The sequence below is a fragment of the Salmo salar genome, chromosome 12 (genome assembly GCF_965601325.2).
Source record: "Salmo salar chromosome 12, fSalSal1, whole genome shotgun sequence".
Classification (NCBI taxonomy): domain Eukaryota; kingdom Metazoa; phylum Chordata; class Actinopteri; order Salmoniformes; family Salmonidae; genus Salmo; species Salmo salar.
In genome coordinates, this window is record NC_138302.1 from 104,832,800 (window position 1) to 104,849,328 (window position 16,529).

The window sequence follows — 16,529 nt, forward strand, 5'->3', positions numbered from 1 at the left end:
TCTTATTGGTTTATTAACTAATTTACCACCTGGTGATTTAACCAGACAGGCCAAAACACCAGACAGGCCAAAACACCAGACAGGCCAAAACACCAGACAGGTCAAAACACTGGACATTTGCACTGACTCTCTGCACCTTAGTACACATGCATAGACACACACACACACACATACACACACACACACACACACACACACACACACACACACACACACACACACACACACACACACACACACACACACACACACATTCAATGCTACACACGTCACAACTGCTGCGACCAGACTCTTATTAAACTGCTCAGTTTATACACAACCCCCCCCCTTCTCCAATACATGTGTAAATATTGTTCTATAAATGCTGCTGATGCTATAATATTTATTCTGTTCTACTGACATTTTATTTTATTCTTCTTCTTTTTGTTTCTTATTGTTGTTGCATTGTCAAGATGGAACCTCCCAGTAAGCATTTCATTGGACGATGCATAATATGCGTATCCCGTACACATGACTAATTAAAACACAGGATAATCCGTTTTTTTGACTGCACTGGGCCTTTAACTATGGTCGTTCTGCACTGGGCCTTTAACTATGGTAGTTCTGTCTTCACTGACCTTGTCCTATCATCAGATTGGAAATGTCCTATCATCAGATTGGAAATGTCTTCACTGACCTTGTCCTATCATCAGATTGGAAATGTCTTCACTGACCCTTGTCCTATCATCAGATTGGAAATGTCTTCACTGACCTTGTCCTATCATCAGATTGGAAATGTCTTCACTGACCTTGTCCTATCATCAGATTGGAAATGTCTTCACTGACCTTGTCCTATCATCAGCATCAGGCACAGGTCTTACAAAGAACTCATGTGAAATAGCAGTTAATACCTTTTTAAATGATAATTGACGGAGACATGAATTCTCACTGGGCCATTTCTGATTCCCTCTTTCCCCTCTCTCCGTCCTCCTCTCTAACACTCTGTGGTTCTGATTGGCTGGGCCAGCTTCCCGTGGTGATGACCTTGACTTCTCTGGCGATTCCCCAGTAGCCAACGACCCTGACTCTGTGGCCCCTGACCTTGACCCAATCCTTGACCCCGTGGTGACCCGCACCAAGGCCGAGATCGAGCTCCTGAATAGAGAGGAGGAGGAGGAGGAGCGTCTCCTCAAGAAGGAAAAGAGGAGGAAGAAACAGAAGGAGGAGGCGGAGAGACAGCGGAGGAGGCAGGAGGAGAAGAGGCGGCAGCAGGAGGAGAGGCTGCGAATGGAGAAGGAAGAGAGGAGGCAGGAGGAGGCAAGGAGACTAAAGGAGGAGGTGGCCATGAAGGAGCGGGAGAGGAAGCTGGAGGAGGAGAGGAGAAGACATGAGGAGGAACTGAAGGAGAAACTGAGGGAACTAGCAGAGCTGGAAGAGGAGGAGGAGGAAGAAGAAGAGGAGGAAGAGGAGATGGAGTGGCTGCTGAGAGGAGACGTTTTCCAGATGTTTCCAGACGAGCCGACCGAAGAGGACCTCCTTCCTCCTCCCCTGGCTAAGCCCACTGACAGAGAAGAGGAGGATGGAAAAGGAGTGGTGGTACGTAGACCTGGGATCACCCTCCCGCTAGGCTGTGATATTTCTGATGTCACTGTGACGTGTGAGAACGCTAAACTGACCAACTTCCCTCCTCTCAACATCCCTGAGCTCAAGTCCCTAAGTCTGGAGGGTAAGTCTGTGTATGTTACCCTTCCCTGAACGCTGTTACAGGCATAGACCATACAGTAAGGGATTATAGGTCATCAACTTCTATTTAGTCTCTGAAAAATGTTGTGGTTTTAAAACTGAGTTGTTTCCCAAAATATTACATAAAGTTATAAAGTTGCGACTTGAAAGTCGCTTGTTATTTACCTACTGCCTCAGACCACTCGTAGAACCTCTGAGTGTGTTGTTGGACGAACCTCTGTGTTGTTGGATGAACCTCTGTGTTGTTGGATGAACCTCTGTGTTGTTGGATGAACCTCTGTGTTGTTGGATGAACCTCTAAGTGTGTTGTTGGATGAACCTCTGTGTTGTTGGATGAACCTCTGTGTTGTTGGATGAACCGCTGTGTTGTTGGATGAACCTCTGTGTTGTTGGATGAACCTCTAAGTGTGTTGTTGGATGAACCTCTGTGTTGTTGGATGAACCTCTGTGTTGTTGGATGAACCTCTGTGTTGTTGGATGAATCTCTGTGTTGTTGGATGAAGCTCTGTGTTGTTGGATGAACCTCTGTGTTGTTGGATGAACCTCTGTGTTGTTGGACGAACCTCTGTGTTGTTGGACGAACCTCTGTGTTGTTGGACGAACCTCTGTGTTGTTGGACGAACCTCTGTGTTGTTGGACGAACCTCTGTTGTTGGACGAACCTCTGTGTTGTTGGACGAACCTCTGTGTTGTTGGACGAACCTCTGTGTTGTTGGACGAACCTCTGTGTTGTTGGACGAACCTCTGTTGTTGGACGAACCTCTGTGTTGTTGGATGAACCTCTGTGTTGTTGGATGAACCTCTGTGTTGTTGGATGAACCTCTAAGTGTGTCGCTAGTGGCTTTTTTTTACCCTTCCGTGTCGTTTTATACACAGAAGACCTCTGCTAAACATACACTACATGACCAATAGTATGTGGACACCTTCTTATTGAATATCTCATTACAAAATCATGGGCTTTAATATGGAGTTGGTCCCCCCTTTACTGCTATAACAGCCTCCACTCTTCTGGGAAGTCATTAATATGGAGTTGGTCCCCCCCTTTGCTGCTATAACAACCTCCACTCTTCTGGGAAGTCATTAATATGGAGTTGGTCCCCCCTTTGCTGCTATAACAGCCTCCACTCTTCTGGGAAGTCATTAATATGGAGTTGGTCCCCCCCTTTACTGCGGTAACAGCCTCCACTCTTCTGGGAAGTCATTAATATGGAGTTGGTCCCCCCCTTTGCTGCTATAACAGCCTCCACTCTTCTGGGAAGTCATTAATATGGAGTTGGTCCCCCCCTTTGCTGCTATAACAGCCTCCACTCTTCTGGGAAGTCATTAATATGGAGTTGGTCCCCCCTTTGCTGCTATAACAGCCTCCACTCTTCTGGGAAGTCATTAATATGGAGTTGGTCCCCCCCTTTACTGCTGTAACAGCCTCCACTCTTCTGGGAAGTCATTAATATGGAGTTGGTCCCCCCCTTTGCTGCTATAACAGCCTCCACTCTTCTGGGAAGTCATTAATATGGAGTTGGTCCCCCCCCTTTGCTGCTATAACAGCCTCCACTCTTCTGGGAAGTCATTAATATGGAGTTGGTCCCCCCTTTGCTGCTATAACAGCCTCCACTCTTCTGGGAAGTCATTAATATGGAGTTGGTCCCCCCCTTTGCTGCTATAACAGCGTCCACTCTTCTGGGAAGTCATTAATATGGAGTTGGTCCCCCCCCCCTTTACTGCTATAACAGCCTCCACTCTTCTGGGAAGTCATTAATATGGAGTTGGTCCCCCCCTTTGCTGCTATAACAGCCTCCACTCTTCAGGGAAGTCATTAATATGGAGTTGGTCCCCCCCTTTACTGCTATACCAGCTTCCAGTCTTCTGGGAAGGCTTTCCACTAGATGTTGGAACATTGCTGCAGGGATTTGCTTCCATTCAGCCACAAGAGGATTAGTGAGGTCAGGCACTGATGTTGGGTGATTAGGCCTGGCTCGCAGTCGGCGTTCCAATTCATCCCAAAGGTGTTCGATGAGGTCGAGATCAGGACTCTGTGCAGGCCAATCAATTTCGGGGGCATTGTCATGCTGAAACAGGAAAGGGCATTCCCCACACTTTTGCCGCACAGACTCGTCTAGAATGTCATTGTATGCTATAGCGTTAATATTTGCCTTCATTGGAACTAAGGGGCCCGAACCATAAAAAAAGAGCCCAAGACCATTATTCCTCCTCCACCGAACTATAGTGCTTCCTGCATTCTCTTGGCACCTGCCAAACCCAGATTAGTCCATCGGACTGCCAGATGGTGAAGTGTGAATTATCACTCTAGAGGACGCGTTTCCACTGCTCCAGAGTCCAATAGCGGCAAGCTTTACACCACTCCAGCCGACGCTTGGCATTGCATATGGTGATTTTAGGCTTGTGTGTGGCTGCTCAGCCATAGAAAACCATTTCATGATGCTCCCTACTAACAGTTCTTGTGTGACGTTGCTTCGAGGAAGTTTGGAACTCGGAAGTGAGTGGCCCCGGTGCACAACTGAGCAATAGGACAAGTACATTAGAGTGTCTAGTTTGAGGAACAGACTCCTCACAAATCCTCAGCTTGCAGCTTCATTAAATAGTACCCGCAAAACACCAGTCTCAACATCAACAGTGAAGAGGCGAATCCGGGGTGCTGGCCTTCTAGGCGGAGTACCTCTGTCCAGTGTCTGTGTTCTTTTGCACATCATAATCTTTTATTTTAATTGGCCAGTCTGAGATATGGCTTTTTCTTTGCAACTGCATAGTGACTAGTGATCCATTTATTAAAGTGGCCAGCTATTGGGTCTCAATGTAGGCAGCAGCATCTCTGAGTTAATGATAGCTGTTTAGCAGTCTGATGGCCTTGAGATAGAAGCTGTTTCTCAGTCTCTCGGTCCCAGATTTGATGCACCTGTACTGACCTCGCCTTCTGGATGGTAGCGGCGTGAACAGGCAGTGGCTCGGGTGGTTGTTGTCTGATCTTTTTGCCTTCCTGTGACATTGGGTGCAGTAGGTGTCATGGAGGGCAGAAAGTTTGCCCCCGGTGATGTTTTGTGCAGACTACACCACCCTCTGGAGAGCCTTGCGGTTGAGGGCTGTGCAGTTGCCGTACCAGGCTGTGATATAGCCCGACAGGATGCTCTTGATTTTGCTTCTGTAGAAGTTTGTCAGGGTTTTGGGTGACAAGACACATTTATTCAGCCTCCTGAGGTTGAACAGGCGCTGTTGCGCCTTCTTCACCACACTGTCTGTGTGGGTGGACCTTTTCAGTTTGTCAGTGATGTGTACTCTGAGGAACTTAACTTTCCACCTTCTCCGCTGCTGTCCCTTCGATGTGGATAGGGGGGTGCTCCCTCTGCTGTTTCCTGAAGTCCACGATCATCTCCTTTGTTTTGTTGACGTTGAGTGAGAGGTTGTTTTCCTGACGCCACACTCTGAGGGCCCTCACCTCCTCCCTGTAGGCTCTCGTCGTTGTTGGTAATCAAGCCCACTACTGTTGTGTCATCTGCAAAACTTGATGATTGAGTTGGAGGCATGCATGGCCACGCAGTCGTTGGTGAACAGGGAGTACAGGAGGGGGCTGAGCACGCACCCTTGTGGGGCCCCAGTGTTGAGTGTCAGCGAAGTGGAGATGGTGTTTCCTACCTTCACCACATGGGGGGCGGCCCGTCAGAAAGTCCAGGACCCAGCTGCACGGGTTGAGACCCAGGGCCTCCAGCTTGATGATGAGCTTGGAGGGTACTATGGTGTTGAATGCTGAGCTGTAGTCAATGAAAAGCTTTCTTACATAGGTATCCCTTTTGTCCAGATGGAATAGGGTAGTGTGATGGCGAATTCATCGTCTGTGTACTTGTTTGGGCGGTATGCAAACTGAAGTGGGTCTAGGGTGTCAGGTAGGGTGGAGGTGATATGATCCTTGACTAGTCAAAGCACTTCATGATGACATCTGAGTGCTACATTTTTTTTTTTACATTTTACATTTTGCTATGGGACGGTAGTCATTTAGTTCAGTTATCTTTACCTTCTTGGGTACAAGAACAATGGTAGCCATCTTGAAGCATTTTGGGACAACAGACTGGGATATGGAGCGATTGAATATGTCCGTAAACACACCAGCCAGCTGGTCTGCGCATGACCTGAGGACGTGGCTAGGCATGCCGTCTGGGCTAGCAGCCTTGCAAGGGTTTTACTCACGTCGGCCACAGAGAAGGAGAGGGGTGGGGCGTGGTTATTGTTAGCGGGCTGCGACAGTGGCACTGTATAATCCTCAAAGCGTGCAAAGAAGGTGTTTAGTTTGTCTGGAAGGAATATGTCGGGGTCCGTGACGTGGCTGGTTTTCTTTTTGTAGTCCGTGATTGTTTGTAGACCCTGCCACATACGTCTCGTGTCTGAGCCGTTGAATTGCGACTCCACTTTGTCCCTGTACTGGCATTTCGCTTGTTTGATTGCCTTGCGGAGGGAATAACTACACTGTTCATATTCAGCCATATTTCCAGACCTCTTTCCATGGTTAGATGCATTGGTTTGCGCTTTCAGTTTTGCGCGAATGATGCCATCCATCCACAGGGTAGATTTGATTAGTCACAGTGGGTACAAGATCTCTAATGGACTTTATAAATTCACGGAGTCAGCGTATAGATCAATGTCATTCTTAGAAGCTGACCGGAACATATTCCAGTTCGCATGATCAAAACAATCTTGAAGCGTGGCATCAGATTGGTCAGACCAGTGTTCAATGGTTCTCTTCACTGGTTCATCCTGCTTGAGTTTCTGCCTATAGGACGGTAGGAGCAAGATGGCGTCGTGGTCGGATTTGCCGAAGGGAGGGCGGAGGAGGGCTTTGTATGCATCGCTGAAGTAAGAGTAGCAGTGGTCAAGTGTATTACCCCTGCGCGTAGTGTAATCAATGTGCTGTTAGAATTTAGGTTGCCTTGTTCTCAAATTTGCTTTGTTAAAATCCCCAGCTTCAATAAATGCAGCCTCAGGATATATGGTTTCCAGTTTACAGAGTCCAGTGAAGTTCCTTGAGGGCCGTCTTGGTGTCTGCTTGAAGGGGGATGTACACAGCAGTGAATATAACAGGCGAGAATTCTCTTTGTAGGTAAAATGGCCGGCATTTGATTGTATGGAATTCTAGGTCGGGTGAGCAGAAGGACATGAGTTCTGTATGTTATGATTAAACCATGAGTCTTTAATCATGAAGCATACGCCCTTCCTCTTCCCAGAGAGGTGTTTATCTCTGTCAGCACGATTCACGGAGAAGCCCGGTGGCTGAACCGATTCCGACAACATATTGCGAGAGAGCCATGTTTCCATGAAACAGAGCATATTACAGTCTCTGATGTCTCTCTGGAAGGAAACCCTTGCTCGCATTTCGTCTACCTTGATGTCAAGAGACTGGACATTGGCGAGTAGTATACTCGGGAGCGGTGGGCGATGTGCACGTCTACGGAGCCTGACCAGGAGGCCGCTCTGTCTGCGGCGCCGTTGTTTTGGGTCTGCTACAGGTATTAGGTCCAATGTCCAGGGTGGTGGTCCGAACAGAGGATCCACTTTGGGAAAGTCGTATTCCTGGTCGTAATGTCGGTAAGTTGACGTCGCTCTTATATCCAATAGTTCTTCCCGGTTGTATTTAATAACACTTACGATTTCCTGGGGTAATAATGTCAGAAATAATCCATAAAGTAACTAAATATTGCATAGTTTCCTAAGAACTCGAAGCGAGGTGGCCATCTTGCATATGGAGATTGCATAGCTGTATGCACAATTTTATACACCTGTCAGCAATGGGTGTGGCTGAAATAGCCGAATCCACTAATTTTAAGGGGTGTCCACATACTTTTGTATATATAGTGTCATTCATTTACTCATTGTGACACACTGAGGATCCAAACTCAGTTTTAGACCAGACTGACTCCTATTTTCACTTTGTAGTCAATTTTTAGGGGGCAGTCGCTCTTTAAGGTCTTGTTGAGCAGCTAATTAGTATAATCAGTGTTAAATTGGGACTGAAACCCCACAGGACTGTAGATCTCCAGGGAGAAGGTTGGACTGAAAACTCACAGGACTGTAGATCTCCAGGGAGAGGATTGGACTGAAAACCTACAGGACTGTAGATCTCCAGGGAGAGGATTGGACTGAAAACTCACAGGACTGTAGATCTCCAGGGAGAGGATTGGACTAAAAACCCATAGGACTGTAGATCTCCAGGGAGAAGGTTGGACTGAAAACTCACAGGACTGTAGATCTCCAGGGAGAGGATTGGACTGAAAACTCACAGGACAGTAGATCTCCAGGGAGAGGATTGGACTGAAAACTCACAGGACTGTAGATCTCCAGGGAGAGGATTGGACTGAAAACTCACAGGACAGTAGATCTCCAGGGAGAGGATTGGACAACCCTGATCTAGACTATCTAAGCATTGAGGATAATAATGTGAATGTTTCTGAACCATCAGGTAACTCCATCACAACTATCCCAGTGGGGGCGTTCAACGGCATCCCCAACCTGGAGTCGATCAACCTGGGAAAGAACAAGTTGACAACTGCTGGCATCGCCCCACACACCTTCAAAGTAAGAATCTTTCTTTCAAAATAAGAGTGCTTCACAAGCAGTTCCACACGTCTTGAAAGTAAGAATCATTCCTTCAAAATAAGTGTGCTTCACAAGCAGTTCCACACGTCTTGAAAGTAAGAGTCTCACCTTCATAATACAATAGTCTTTCTCTTTCGGCATCAGCCCGCACGCTTTCAAAGTAAGAGTCACACCGGCTGCATCAATGCTAGGTATGTTAATAGCACCACCCTCGATCGCATGGTGCTACAGAGGGTGGTGCGGACCGCGCAGTACATCACTGGAACCGCGCTCCCTGCCATCCAGGACATCAATATCAGGCTGTGTGAAGGCCTGGAAAATAATTAATAACTCCAAACCACCCAAGCCATAGACTGTTCTCTCTTCTTCCACACGGCAAGTGGTACCAGTTTATCAAGTCTGACACCAACAGGCTCCTGAACAGCTTCTATCCCCAATCCCTATCCCCTAAATAAATAACAAAATGGCTTCTATCCCCATCCCTATCCGCTAAATAGATAACAAAATGGCTTCTATCCCCATCCCTATCCCCTAAATAGATCAAATCAAATGTATTTATATAGCCCTTCGTACATCAGCTGATATCTCAAAGTGCTGTACAGAAACCCAGCCTAAAACCCCAAACAGCAAGCAATGCATGCGAAAGAAGCACGGTGGCTAGGAAAAACTCCCTAGGAAAAACTCCCTAGAAAGGCCAACAACCTAGGAAGAAACCTAGAGAGGAACCAGGCTATGAGGGGTGGCCAGTCCTCTTCTGGCTGTGCAGGGTGGATATTATAACAGAACATGGTCAAGATGTTAAAATGTTCATAAATGACCAGCATGGTCAAATAATAATAATCATAGTAGTTGTCGAGGGTGCAACAAGCACGTCCGGTGAACAGGTCAGGGTTCCATAGCCGCAGGCAGAACAGTTGAAACTGGAGCAGCAGCACGGCCAGGTGGACTGGGGACAGCAAGGAGTCATCATACCAGGTAGTCCTGAGGCATGGTCCTAGGGCTCAGGTCCTCACAGAGAAAGACAGAAAGAGAGAAAGAGAGAATTAGAGAGAGCATATTTAAATTCACACAGGACACCGGATAAGACAAGAGAAGATAACAAAATGGCTTCTATCCCCATCCCTATCCCCTAAATAGATAACAAAATGGCTTCTATCCCCATCCCTATCCCCTAAATAGATAACAAAATGGCTTCTATCCCCATCCCTATCCGCTAAATAGATAACAAAATGGCTTCTATCCCCATCCCTATCCGTTAAATAGATAACAAAATGGCTTCTATCCCCATCCCTATCTGCTAAATAGATAACAAAATGGCTACCTGGACTATTTGCATTGACCCCCTTATTTTATTACTATTTATTCATATGTTTTGCACTGACTCTCTTGAACTGACTCACTCACTGGACTCTAACCACACACACACATACAACACTGACTCTACAATACACATACACAAAACACACGTATTGACGCCAGACACGCAAACACTGCTGCTACTCTTTGTTTATTATCCAAGTCATTTTATCTACATGTACATATTGTATTCAGGACAAAAAGTAAATTGCTTTTGCCACATTTTTTTGCATTGGTACCTTGTTGCAAGTAGGATGCATGTTTTGGAATATTTTTATTCTGTACAGGCTTCCTTCTTTTCACTCGGTTATTTAGGTTAGTATTGTGGAGTAACTACAATGTTGTTGATCCATCATCATTTTTCTCCTATCACTGCCATTAAACTCTGTTTAAGTCACCATTAGACTCATGGGGAAATCCCTGAGTAGTTTCCTTCCTCTCTGGCAACTGAGTTAGGAAGGACACATGTATCTAGTGACTGGGTGTGTTGATAATAACTTCACCATGCTCAAATAGATTTTCAATGTCTGCTTTTTGTATTTTTACCCATCTACCAATCTGTGCTCTTCTTTGCGAGGCATTGGAAAATCTCCCTGGTCTTTGTGGTCGAATCTGTTTTTTTAAATATACTGCTCGACTGAGGGACCTTACAGATAATTGTATGTCTGGGTACAGAGATGAGGTAGTCATTCATTTAAAAAACATATTAAACACTATTCAACGTATTATGGGACTTGTTCAGCAACATTTTTACTCCTGAACTTATTTAGGTTTGCCATTACAAAAGGGTTGAATGCTTATTGACTCAAGACATTTAATCTTTTCAGTTTTTATTAATTAGTGCAATTTCAAAAAACACTCCGTTTTCACATTATGGGGTATTGTGTGTAGGCCAGTGCCAATTTTTTTAATCAATTTTAAATTCATGATTTAACATTTGAACAATGTTTTGTATGCTAAACATTTTTGGGAAGATTATATTATTTTATACTAATATACTTGCTCAGAGAAATATTTTGTTAAAGTGTATATATATATTTTTTTATAGACCGGTCAAATTATTGAATCTCCTGTTTTTCTACAGCATACTCCAGCACCCTGCCCTTACGAGGATCACAACACAGCCTTTTTCTAAAATGTTTTATGAGATTGGAAAAGACATTAGGAGGGATCTTAGATCGTTCCTCCATACAGAATCTTTCCAGATCCTTGATATCCTTTGTCTGCTCTTATGGACTGCCCTCTTCAAACTACTGAAGGTCAATGTGATTCACATCCGGAGACTGTTGATTTTGTGGTCATTTAAATATTTCCTTGTGGATTCTGATGTGTGCTTAAGGTTATTATCTTGCTGGAAGATCCACTTGTGGCCAAGTTTCATCCTCCTGGCAGAGGCAACCAGGTTTTTGGCTCTGTTTTAATCCAAGCGCCGTTTAGGGATATGTTTTTCTTCTCTATTTCCAAGGTCCCTTAAGGTGAGAATCTAGAGACAGTCAGGACTTTTCTATAATAAAAATAAAGCTTGATTATGTTAACAAGAAACTCCCTATCGTGACAGGAGTGCCAACATCAACAGTTGTCTTTCCAAACCCCTGCCACTCACTGCTACGGGCCAAGCACTCCCACCTAAAGTATTTCAAAGAAAATAAATAGGCCTGCTATTTCAATCCAGGTCTGATACTGAGTAGTTTACATTCAAATGTACAATATTTCAATTTATTTAACTGTTTCCACTTTGACAGAATGACAGATTATTATGATTACATGTCAATGATACATGTTTATTGGTCTACTTTATTAGCCAATACTATTACATGTCAATGATACATGTTTATTGATCTACTTTATTAGCCAATACTATTACATGTCAATGATACAACATGTTTATTGAAGGATCGGAACCCTTTTTTTCCAATTTTCGCCTGAAATGACATACCCAAATCTAACTGCCTGTAGCTCAGGACCTGAAGCAAGGATATGCATATTCTTAATACCATTTGAAAGGAAACACTTTGAAGTTTGTGGAAATGTGAAATGAATGTATGAGAATATAACACAATAGATCTGGTAAAAGATAATACAAAGAAAAAAAAACTATGCCTTGTGTTATATTTTTTCTGTACCATTTTTGAAATGCAAGAGAAAGGCCATAATGTATTATTCCAGCCCAGGTGCAATTTAGACTTCGGCCACTAGAAGGCAGCAGTGTATGTGCAAAGTTTTCAACTGATCCAATGAACCATTGCATTTCTGTTCAACATGTTGTATCAAGTCTGCCCAAAGGTGCATAGTTGGTTTATTAATGCATTTATGAGTTCATAACTGTGCACTCTCCTCAAACAATAGCATGGTATTATTTCACTGTAACAGCTACTGTAAATTGGACAGTGCAGTTAGATTAACAAGAATGTAAGCTTTCTGCCCAGATATGTCTATGTCCTGGGAAATGTTCTTGTACGTAACAACGTCATGCTAACCACATTAGCGCACGTTAGCTCAACCGTCCCGCTGGGGGGGACACCATAGAGGTTAACTTTATTACATGTCAACGAAACAAGGGACAGGGACATTTATCTTCTAGCTTTCGCAACACCCCAGCGTGCGCATACACACACGTTGTTAATGTTTGTTGTTGTTTAAGGGCCTGAAGTACCTGAGCCGTCTTTACCTGGACAACAACCTCCTAGAGAAGGTCCTACCAGACTTCCCATCAACACTACAGGAGCTGAAGATCAACGAGAATCACCTCAAAGGGATCGAAGAGAACAGCTTCCAAGGTAATACAAAGAAATAACTAATCTGCTTTCCGCTACTTACTTATAAGGCTTCAATCTAAAATACTTTGACAACAGAAACATACATAATTGTTATTGGAAGAGTATGAAACTATAAACAAACTCAGGGAGACGGTTTGACTTTGATAGGAACATATTTTAATTTCTGTGTAATTTCTCGAAGGTCTGAGCGACCTGTTGACCTTGGAGTTGGAGGGGAATCTCCTGAGTGAAGGGAACGTGGATCCTCTAGCTTTCAGACCCCTCTCCCAGCTCTCCTACCTCCGTCTGGGCAGAAACCACTTCAGGACCATCCCCCAGGGCTTGCCCCCATCTCTACTGGTGAGCTTTTATACATTTTATGGAAATTCCTTGGATAAATCTAAGGTACATTTTGTAGTTCCTCAAGGCTCTGTTCTTGACCACTACGTTTCTTTTGCTACCTTGCTGTAATTTCGATGAAACATGGTGAAGCAACTGCAGCCTTTTTTTTTCTTGATTTAAAAAGTCTTATCCAAGACTCGCTCTCATGCTCTGGTTAAAGGCAAGGCGCCATGTCAGTCCAGGAAGGAGTGGCTCTTTCTCCTTAAAACTACCACTGAGGTCTACCTGTGGGGGAAACGATGTGAACAAACATACAAACGATGGCTAACCCAAACAGTCAGGCTGACCACAGACATGGAGGCCTGCTTCAATGAACATCCAGTATAACATGTTCAATAACAACAGCTATGTATGTTGTGTATACACTAGAGGAACGAAGGGTCTCAACAGAGCGTCTCTCCCAGAGGAACGAAGGGTCTCATCAGAGCATCTCTCCCAGAGGAACGAAGGGTTTCAAAAGAGCATCTCTCCTAGAGGAACGAAGGGTTTCAACAGAGCATCTCTCCTAGAGGAACGAAGGGTCCCAACAGAGCATCTCTCCAAGAGGAACGAAGGGTCCCAACAGAGCATCTCTCCCAGAGGAACCAAGGGTCTCATCAGAGCATCTCTCCCAGAGGAACGAGGGGTCTCCACAGAGCATCTCTCCCAGAGGAACGAAGGGTCTCAATAGAGCATCTCTCCAAGAGGAACGAAGGGTCTCAACAGAGCATCTCTCCAAGAGGAACGAAGGGTCTCATCAGAGCATCTCTCCTAGAGGAACGAGGGGTCTCATCAGAGCATCTCTCCTAGAGGAACGAGGGGTCTCATCAGAGCATCTCTCCTAGAGGAACGAAGGGTCTCCACAGAGCGTCTCTCCAAGAGGAACGAGGGGTCTCATCAGAGCATCTCTCCTAGAGGAACGAGGGGTCTCATCAGAGCATCTCTCTCAGAGGAACGAGGGGTCTCATCAGAGCATCTCTCCTAGAGGAACGAGGGGTCTCATCAGAGCATCTCTCCTAGAGGAACGAGGGGTCTCATCAGAGCATCTCTCCTAGAGGAACGAGGGGTCTCATCAGAGCATCTCTCCTAGAGGAACGAAGGGTCTCCACAGAGCGTCTCTCCCAGAGGAATGAAGGGTCTCAAAAGAGCATCTCCATTCTTCATTGTATCATTCTGTTTCTTTGCAGGAGGTTTATCTTGAGAACAACCTAATAGAAGAGATATCTGACTCTGTCTTCAACCAAACCACTAACCTGAACGTGATCTCACTGAGACACAACAGACTGGATGAGTCCAGGATTGCACCTCTAGCATGGATCAATCACAAGTAAGAAAACAGCAATATTTCACAAGGCTTCTTTTTCTTATCAATAAATCTTACAGGGAATAACATTCTTGTCTCTTTCACGTGTTGGCGCTCTCTCTCTCTCTCTAACACACACACACACACACACACACACACACACACACACACACACACACACACACACACACACACACACACACACACACACACACACACACACACACACACACACACCATCCATCCATCCATCCATCCATCCATCAGGAACCTGGAGTCCATTGACCTGTCCTACAACCGTCTGTACCTAGTCCCATCCTACCTGCCCAGAGCTCTGGTTCACCTGGTCTTGGTAGGGAACCAGATCGAGAGGATCCCAGGTATTTACCGTCGAGGACAAGTGTTTTAATTAATACTTATTAAGTGCTATACTCTGGGAATACAATGTTCATTTTGTTCTTTGTTTTTAAAAATCAGGGTTTGTGTTTGCCCACATGGAGCCGGGGATAGAGTACCTGTACCTGTCCTACAACAAGCTGGATGGGGATGGAGTGGAGCCACAGTCCTTCTTGGGTACCTATACCTCCATGACAGAGCTGTGTTTAGACCACAACCAGCTGATAACGGTTCCCCCTGGTATCAACCAGATGAGCACTCTGCACTTCCTACGCCTCAATAACAACAAAATTAGGTGATTGGATTGTTTACTGTACATTGATGTAAATATTTATAGATGCAACATTTCACCATGTGCTATTTCAATAGGTACACTAGCTACAGTACACTGACTGCAGTAAAAACAAACTAAAGTTATTTATCCCAAGATGATGAAGTAACGAAATTCAAGTGATTGATCATTGGGCTGTAATAACCAAGCGGTAGGGCTGTAATAACCAAGCGGCATAACCATATGTGCAGATCTGAACCTTCAGTGCTAACCCTTTCTGATCAGTTTGTAGCTTTGGGAGAGGAGCATGATTTGAATAGGCCTTCACAGAACAGATAAGATTGATCAATTCAAGAATATTGACTTTCTTCTCGAAAGAAAACAGTCCAGTACAGAGTATCGGTAATCACTTCATGCTGTACAACCAATTAACTTTTCAACATCTTACAGGACGTTTGCAGACGACGCCATCTGTGACCCCCAGAACGACGAGGACGCTAACATATTGACGCTGCGTCTGGAGAACAACTACATCAACCCCAGGATGCTCTCGTCCGACGCCTTCTCCTGCGTACGCTCTTATTCCAGCATCGTCTTGAAACCTCAGCGGACCAAGTAACATTAATGACGCTGTTATTTTACTAAAAGTCCAGGGATTTTTTTTTTTTAAACTAAAATCACCAGTTGTGTTGAAACCTCAGTGGATAAAGTCACATGCCTCTAACATTGTGGCTGAATTCCAAACAGACCCCTTAGCCACTTCTCTTCAGGCACTCCTGTAGATCTGAAAGGTGGAAACAATATGGCTACATTTCCACACAGCCAATCAGAAGGCAAGATCAAGTAATTACCATATTGGTTCAATCCAATCACAAACATTTGACATTTTAGTCATTTAGCAGACACTCTTATCCAGAGCGACTTACAGCAGTGAGTGCATACATTTTTCATACTGGTCCCCCATGGGAATCGAACCCACAACCCTGGCGTTGCAAGTGCCATGCTCTACCAAGCGAGCCACACGGGACTAGAAACGAAGGGTCTCAAAGGAAGAAGAAGAAGAAGAATAAATGACGATGATCCTGTCAGATCAACAGGAAGTCCACGTGGAATTCAGCCTGTGTATTCTGTCTGTTATTCTTGTAAAAATTCAAAACCAAAGAAAATGTCACTGGCCGTTTCCCGAAATCTGTCAAGTACGGGTTGTTGCAGTATATCCAGAAAATGTCCCTAAATCACCATCACCAGCCTCCGACTGTGTCTCAATATTACTGAGTGATGCTTACAACCTGCTACACATGTTAATATACTGTAAAGTAAAAGGTCTGCTACGAAATGTAAACGCACTGTATGTACCATCCATTTCTTTCTGTTTTATTCATCTTTATTAAACTGTTTTTTTTTTTACCATGTATGGAAACTGTCTTGGGGATTGAGGCACAACTTCTTGGACTTTTTTTTTTCTTCTGAAACCTTTAATTTAAAGATTTAAAGAGTTACGTCCATAGTAGAGAAACCTCAGTCAATCAAAAGCACTGAGGTTGAATCTGGGCTGCTTATAGTGTACTAATTTTGACCAGGGCACATAGGGAATAGGGTGCCCTGTGAGACGCAGTCCTGGTGACGGAGGGTTACAATAAGGATGTAACATGTCCAGAGATCAAATCAAACTTTATTTGTCACATATGCCGAATACAAAAAAGCGTAGCCCTTACCGTGAAATGCTTACTTACAAGCCCTTTAACCAACAA

General features: G+C 44.7%; 1 protein-coding gene across 2 annotated transcripts in view; it reads left to right on the plus strand.

The window, feature by feature from the left end:
* LOC106566246 (extracellular matrix protein 2) overlaps positions 1 to 16,183 on the plus strand; it is a 34,400-nt gene extending 18,217 nt beyond the window's left edge. For both annotated transcript variants that reach the window (XM_045691989.2, XM_045691990.2), the window contains exons 4-11: positions 1,007 to 1,705; positions 8,179 to 8,294; positions 12,313 to 12,448; positions 12,630 to 12,787; positions 13,996 to 14,135; positions 14,379 to 14,491; positions 14,589 to 14,802; positions 15,229 to 16,183. In XM_045691989.2, coding sequence (XP_045547945.2) covers positions 1,007 to 1,705; positions 8,179 to 8,294; positions 12,313 to 12,448; positions 12,630 to 12,787; positions 13,996 to 14,135; positions 14,379 to 14,491; positions 14,589 to 14,802; positions 15,229 to 15,397 — 1,745 coding nt within the window. In that variant the 3' untranslated portion in view covers positions 15,398 to 16,183. The remainder of the gene's footprint in view (positions 1 to 1,006; positions 1,706 to 8,178; positions 8,295 to 12,312; positions 12,449 to 12,629; positions 12,788 to 13,995; positions 14,136 to 14,378; positions 14,492 to 14,588; positions 14,803 to 15,228) is intronic.
* The last annotated feature ends 346 nt before the right edge of the window (positions 16,184 to 16,529 follow it).